The sequence below is a fragment of the Microchirus variegatus genome (assembly GCF_963457635.1).
Source record: "Microchirus variegatus genome assembly, chromosome: 5".
Lineage (NCBI taxonomy): Eukaryota > Metazoa > Chordata > Actinopteri > Pleuronectiformes > Soleidae > Microchirus > Microchirus variegatus.
Window position 1 is genome coordinate 1179498 of NC_139806.1, and position 8003 is coordinate 1187500.

Sequence of the window (8003 nt, forward strand, 5' to 3'; positions counted from 1 at the left end):
GTTCTGATGAGAGAACAGCGAATGTCCACACAAATGCGTCATATGCATGTATGTCCTTTTGACTCACTAATGAATTGATTCACATGCATTTGGAGACTGGGGTCTGATTTTACCGGTTTAGAGGTTTAATATGAGCTGTCAATCACCCAAATTGACCAAGGTAAGCCAGAGCTATGGCACTGCATACCTGAAGACGCTGCAGAGTCACAGAGTTATTACGCACCGCACAGGGAGCATCCTTTTACAGCGAGTTTTCGTCCTTTTTCTTTTTTTTTTTTCAAAACAAGTTCTTTTTAGACCAGTAGTGACATGTACACTAAATTAGATGGGTTTTAATAATTTGGTACCTAAGAAATCTCAAATGGCACAGATGGTGCCAAAAGAGAGAACGCCTAGACATCTCTTTGCTAAAACCTCTGTAACATTACTCTGCTTCACTTCAACAGCATCAGACTTTGCACAGCTCATGTCCACATGTTGTTACATGACCTCCATGTCTTAACCTCCTACTGCATATTTTAAAGGTGATATTTGCTTTAAAATGCAATATTTTTTTAGGCGAGAGAAAAAAATCCTTCATTTATGCTGTGTTCCATGTGCATTTACTCTGACACAGTGGCATCTACAGTGAAATTCATAAGTGTTATTTTTATTTTGATACCAAGATAATTCACATAGAGCTTGTAACTGCGGTGATTTACTCTATTTAGTTTGGGCATGTCATTTTCAGGGACTCCAAAAAGAGGGTCAGGGAAGAAGAGGTTAAAATACCTAATAAATAAAGTGCAGAATGAGATATTAATAGTAAATTTAAATAAAAGCATTCATCAAAAACATCAAAAAAGAAAACTAAAAACAGAAAGCAAAGCAGGTTTCTCACATTATATGTGGTGACTGGGATGTTGCTTTTGGGCCTCTCCAGCTTCCATTGCTCCTTTCAATACCTGCGCCGGATTTGTGCCGGTGTGACTCTCGTAGAGGAGGCATTTCTGCACCACTGGACCCCTCACCCACCCTCATAACCTGTCTGCGGTTCAGGCAACAGCAGATGCCTCTCACAAGTCCTGGACAATTTTTTTGTTTTCTTTTTCATAAAGAAGTAATAAAGTAATAATACATTGGGGGAGACCCTGTGTTTTATTTTTTTCCAAATTTTTTACTTTTCTATTTTATTTTTTTTAGATTTCCAGTTTTTTACCTTTTACACTTACTTTTCCACCATAGAGTGTGCTTTTTGTGTCGGTGAATAAAATGTCCATTAATAAAATGCAACTTTCTTCTTGAATCTGCTGACTTATCAATTGTTCAATTGTTTTCACTGAAGTTAAATCCTAATTAAGTAATCGGCCAGTAAACCTGAAAACAAGCCATGCAATGCAGGTCACATTTAAAAGTAAAATAAATATAAAAAGTGGTAGTGCACCCTTATCTGGTGCAGACAGACGTATTTTTTTCTTCACACAGCCCCTGCGCTGTACTGCTCTCCCTCTCCTGCGCACGAGCTCTCTGTAACTTGACATCTTTATCGACAAGAACAATGTAACCGTAATAATGACGTATATGTGACTTGGGTTTCAATTGGTACCTGGACAAGGGGATGCTCGCCAATTACATGGTGGCGCATTGTCCTTGTTCCCCGGTTTAGAAAAATCTGTGTTGTATAAAAAAAAATATTTAAAATAAATAAACAAGCAACGCTTAGCCTGGCAAAACCAACACAATGGCGCTTTACCAATATACGTAGGTGTAAGATTGAAAGTCACTGGAAGCCCTGACACTCCTCACTGTCCCCCCGTCTTTCCCAGGTTGGCAACTATGGGGCTCTGTTTGCCCAGGCCCTCCCCAGGGATGTCCACTCTACCCCATTCTACTGCACCCGGCCCCAGAGTCTGGCGCTGGGCTACGGGGACAGAAGTGGCGGGTTGACAGCCAGCGTTGGAACCAGTGGAATCTCCAGTCTGGGAGTGTACACACTGAACGGACCCTCACCAACGCCACAGTCATTGCTGGCCGGGTGAGAATTTTGATCATAAATTCCACACACAACACTATTTTCTCTTTCAGGTTGTAATCAATGCATTTAATTTACAGTTTTTAAGCTGTTTCACCCTGAAAGCACCTGTTTTTTTTGTTCTCGTTAAAAAACATTATGTGCGAGATTAAAGTAACATCAGTTATCACAAACCTCCAACCTGACATCCTTTAAATCTGTTTTATGAGCCATGCAAAAGCCATTTAATTCCATTTGTCCATATTAATAATGCAGGAGACCTTCATTTGCAAAAGGCCATTGAGCTGTTCAGGCTCCCCTTTGAATTGTGAAAGGCCAAGTCCTCACTCCAAACATTAAAAAGGTCTGATAGTGTCGTTGATCATGTTGAGAGGAGTCATGTTCACAGATGTGTACGCGGGTTTACGCATACATCGGCAGTCGCAGAAGGCACTATTAAATAGCGTTGCAACAATTAATCAATTACTAAATTAATCGTCAACTATGGAAAATCGATTAATCTGTTTGAGTGTTTTCTCATTTTTCTGGTTTCTTTGCCCCAACAAAGAAATCATTAAAACTGAATTATTTCGGATACTGGCAAAAGCATCGAAATCCCCTGATATGACTATTAACTAAACCAGTCGGGAGAATAAGCTGCTACCTTCTTGACTTCCATGCTAGCACACTTTCCAACTATAGAGTCATTTCTTGTTTATTTATTTTGCACATGAAGAAAATTATGCATACACAAGAGACTCGATTACCTCTGCAGTTGTGTGAATGGAAAATATTGTAGCTTCCTGTATCAACTGGAATGCAAAGACTTACAGTGGTATTCAAAGTTTGGGCACCCCTGTAAATCATTGGTTGTTTGGATAAGAAATTTCAGTTTAGTAATTATGTCATATAGGAGACAAACACAGTGATATAACAAAATTAGGCATGTGCATAAATTTAGACACCCTTGTAATTTTATTGATTTCAATACCTTTAGCACATTGGTTCTCGCACAATGGCGGCCCGCAGAAACATTTGTGTCCAGCCATGGCAAAAGCGTTCAAAAGTCTACTTCGGGACATTTGGAGTTATTTACAGATTCAGAAAGTGTGATTAAGCTTTCCAACAATGTCAAACACATGTAAATCTGATCATTTTTGAAGAAGATGTGGTCATTTGAATGTAGGCACTCCTCAAACTGCTTTAGGGAGAAATTCAGCCTGAAAGATTTTGACCTACTTGAGGAGCCAGGCCAATAGCTGCTCATTTGCATCACATTTACATGGTCACAACTAGGGATGCACCGATTAATTGGCCAGTGATCGGAATCGGCCGATTTTCACGTGATCGGCCGAAATCAGTGACCGGCCGATCAGTCAGAATATTCCGATTTTAATAAGCCGATCAAAATGCACCCGCATCGCGCAGCATCAGCAACACACATGCACGCGGCTACACGCATGTGGTAGAGTGTAGGGCTGGGCGGTATACCGGTTCACACTGAATACGTTTTTTTCCGTTATGATATGAATTTTTAATAAACGGCCGTACCGGTGTATTTGATTACACAACATCCGCGCACACGCAGCGCTGTGGCGGTGCTGCGCCGCTGTTGTCTGCTTAGCGAGTGAGCGCTCTGCATGTAAACGTTTCATTAATGTTTATATATTTGTTTCAATCACTGAACGAAGCCTGTCATATTTGGGACAAGAGTCAGGATCTTAAATCACTTGCACAAAACTTTTGATCAGCACTCAGCATTTGTTTGTTTGTCATTTAAACCTGTGCGAGCAGAGAGCGCGAGGCATTGTTGGCACGGGGCGGGAGAGTGCGAGCGAGAGAGAGGGAGAGAGAGAGAGAGAGAAACACACACAGAGAGCGAGCGAGAGAGAGAGAGAGAGGTCATTTACTTATTTGTGTGTAGGTACTTTGTTGTGAAATATGTTTAAACTTAAATAAACTACACATACAGGTAGTGATTCGTTTTTGTATTTTTAGTTGGATATTGGATGTGAACAACATGGTTCCATAACACTGCACTTTTAAGATGTGTGTGAATATTCCACAGCATTATTTAGTTCTATTTTATAGTGGTTATCTGTTCAAAAAGTCACACTTTAAGTTATTATGTTCCATGGTAGCATGTTCAAATGTATCATGACAATTGTTTTTGTATTTTTATATATACTTCTATTTTATAGTGATTAGTTTTTGTATTTTTAGTTGGATATTGGATGTTAACTGATTGTATTTCTATGTTAAAATGTTCTATTAAAGAGAAAAGATGCAAAAAATATATATATTTCTGTATGCTGAAAAGTGGTTTAAAAAATAGAAATCGGAATCGGCTAAAATCGGTATCGTCAGGTCAAACTTCTTGAAAAATCGGAAAATCGGAATCGGCCCCAAAAATGGCAATCGGTGCATCCCTAGTCACAACAACCCACCCAGTCTAGCTGTCAGTGACATCTGATATCTGTTAGCCCACAGGACAGAAACAGTGTAGCAGTTTGAAAAAAAAAAAGAGGAATGAATTTAGTTCATGTCAATGTAGTGTTATTTGCCTTAAGTACTTCAGTGGACTGACAAGAATCAGAATTTACTTTATTGATCCCCAGAGGGAAATTCTTCTGTTACAAAAAGCACTTGAATAACAATGATACATACTTCAAATAACAAATAAAATATATCTAAGTGTGTGAAGGAGAGTTCAATATTTTCCAGACCATGGACTATATTATCATCTTCAATACCAGTTCCTCCCCCACAATGTGGCTGTACCCACTCTGTCCATCACAGTTGATATGCAGGCTAAATGGTGACATCACAAGCGCACCCTCTTCTACTTACTCTTCTGTGCTGTAACCTTTGGTGCTGGGCATGTGAAGTCTTTTGCCTCATCAGAGCAGAAAGGCCTGATTTTTTCAAAAAGGTATGTCTGCCTGTCAATGGTCAGTCCAGGTGGGGCTAGGACGGTCATCAAAGTGTTTGATTATGTCAGTCAGAGTGCCTTTGCCAATTCTGAAAGAAAAAAAAGACTTGTTTCAGATCATGGTTCATGTTAACAGGCACTTTATCACTGAATCAGTATAGATTGATCAGTAGTATTGCTTGAAATATGTGTGAATGCCACGCCTTTACGTGCATGAATCGCACGTGTAATTAACACGTTCATCACACATTGTGTTAATCACATGTGTGAATCATGCATGCAAAGGTGTGGCATTCACACATCATTCAATGCAATGTTAGGTTTCGAACACGGGCGTTTCGTCTCAAAGCATATGAATTATCGAACTGAACCTGCGGGTGTACAAAATCTCAAATGGGGGCGTGACATGCTCCCCTTACGGCTTATAATACGCTCATCTGCCTGAACACAATGGGATTACCTCATTTTGATCATGTTTTACATAAAATAAATATGAAGTGGCTGTTTGATTGTACAGTTGTTTTATCCCCAACATAATGATGTTTTCACACATAAATGACCTCTCATTATTTATATCACATTCAAGTACTCTGCATCTATGACGCATCTAAAAATTGTAAATAAAAAAAAAATATATTAAAAAAAAAACGCAGCGCAACACACAATATCTGCTGTGATGTGACAGCGTGACTCCGGTTGTTAATGTTGAAATGTAAGGACGGATTAGGTTGTGAATGTAAATGATGAACTGTGACGTGAAACAGTATCGCTCAAAAAGAAAGGGTCTGGAAATGTAAGAACATTTATGCGCGGTCTGATAATCATCTCCTGACAAATATTTAATTCCCTGCACAGTAATGCTGCACCTTCATCCACGGGATCACTGTCAAAAGGACATGGTAGTGAAAATAGTCTCCACCTAATATAACTTCTAATGTAGACGCAGAACAGACTTCAAAACTCTGCTGACTGAATGAATGAGGAAATCAAATACTGTGTGTGTCTGAAAGAGGGCGGAGACAGAGAGAAACTCAAGGTTTGCGGAAGAAAAACCTGGTCCCGACCAGGTTAGTTTCAAAGAGCATGTTACCATGGTAACTGACCGAGAGTTGAAGTTACCTCTCTCTGTGAAACAGGCTAGAGTTACTCCTCTTTCTCTGGTTTGACTTACCTCCCTTTGTGAAACGGAAAACTCAGTTTCCCTCATTTCAGGGTTAACAGACTCAGAGTTTTCACTAAACCTGCGTTGTGAAACGGACCCCAGTACTGTTAGCAACCCAGGATTCAAGACACATGTTGAGACTTTGGACAAGCGTCACATGTTGCAGTCACGTAATCATTTCAGAAGTTGCTCTGCCAGCCCTGTATGATAACTGTTGGGCTGAAGTTGCAAAGGATGAGGGAGTATAGCACTGTTTTGTCTTTTGAAAAAGAAGAGTATTTTGTTTTGATTTTGCCTGTGTTATAGTGATTTAAGCATTTTGTAAATTTTGTGCAGCAGTGCAAGTAAATTGGTTATCTATTTGTATTTATTGTTTTTATTGCTATCATTATTTTAATTTACTACTATTATTATTTTACTTGTTTACGTGTTACTCATTTATTTCTGGCTGTTCTTTTAAGTTATATTTTAATTTGACGGATTTTTTCGACCACATCAATCCTGTTGAAAATGTACGTATTTAAAAGGTCCAACATTGTCCGATCTTTCCAAAAGTTGACATTGAGACAAGGGAACTTCCCTGAACACGTTTTCAGACACGCTTTTCACCCACAGGAAGTCGGCCATTTTAAACAGGAAGTGCCCTCTAACTTTGCTGTACATCGACCGTTGAGCACGATACTTAATATGTGAGACCAGGGACCGGTCCTGAACATGTCTGCAAACAATGACTTCCCAACAGGAAGTGGAACGCCCGTTACAGGAAGTAAAGACTAACATTGTCCGATCTTTACAAAACTTGACTTCCCTGAACACGTTTACAGACACTCCTTTGACCAACAGGAAGTCAGCCATTTTGAACAGCCCTCTAACTTTGCCGTACGTCACACGATCCCCTCGAAACTTGGAACGGGAGACCTGGGGACCCGCTCTGATGCGTTCATTGCGCACGTTGCGATGGCTTCTTAGACCGACATGCATGGGGACGCCGCTGAAAATAACTATTACCGAAAATGACTATCACCACGAGCGGTGAATGAACTGGTTCGTGGGCGATGCGCGCGTGGCGGTGTGGGCACACGGCGAATTGCACGCATTGGCTCGAACCCATTAAGATCCGCTTGTGGTGCTAGTTATTATTTTTCCCATGAGGAAGTCGGGTTTTTGAAGGCCTGAACATATCCCAAAACTCACAGATTTCTGCGACCGCATCAGACCTGGTGTAAATAGCCAAATGAAAGTGGTTTGGGGAACTTGCGTAAAAAAATTTAAGTGGGCGGGGCTAAAGACTGACGCAAAAAAGTGCTAGTAGGTCATCTCCTGTCGGGTTTAACGTACATGAATGAAACCTGGTAGACACGTTCATTAGGTTGTGCCATAAATAAAAGTTGATGACAAGTTTCCTGTGAATCCTACAAGAAGGCCGCCATTTTGGATTGAACGCGAAAAACGCAGGCGCTTTTGGCGAATTTGCACCAATGCTACAAAATCTATCTAGTCCTACAGTTTTTAAGCGATCACCTTCAAACTTGGTGAGGTAGCTGTGGACCAGTTGAGGAAGGGAATAATCTGGAAGGTTTTTTGAAATATTGCATGGCGCACGAGATAGGGAGTGGCAAATTTGGCGAAAATTCTCAATTTTCCCAACACACAACGAAACTCTTATAACTGGAAGGTCAAGTCGGAACCATACTTGTGATGACTGATGATGGGCCATTGCTGAAGACGCCTATTAAAAAAACGTCAACTTTAAAAACATTGCCTCTTGGTGGTGACAGAAAATATAGAAAAAAAAACTTTATTTACGATTTCAGGAATAACTTTTACAGAGATTATCGTATCCAACTCAAAATCAGTGAAACCACTCAAAACACATGGTAGATGATGCATGTTGAATATGATAACGTATTGTTTAACGG

At 40.1% G+C, this 8003-nt stretch overlaps 1 protein-coding gene across 2 annotated transcripts in view; it reads left to right on the plus strand.

The window, feature by feature from the left end:
- tubgcp3 (tubulin gamma complex component 3) overlaps nucleotides 1–8003 on the plus strand; it is a 73418-nt gene that overhangs the window by 22341 nt on the left and 43074 nt on the right. For both annotated transcript variants that reach the window (XM_083890021.1, XM_083890022.1), the window contains exon 5: nucleotides 1806–2014. In XM_083890021.1, the coding sequence (XP_083746147.1) occupies nucleotides 1806–2014 (209 nt within the window). The remainder of the gene's footprint in view (nucleotides 1–1805; nucleotides 2015–8003) is intronic.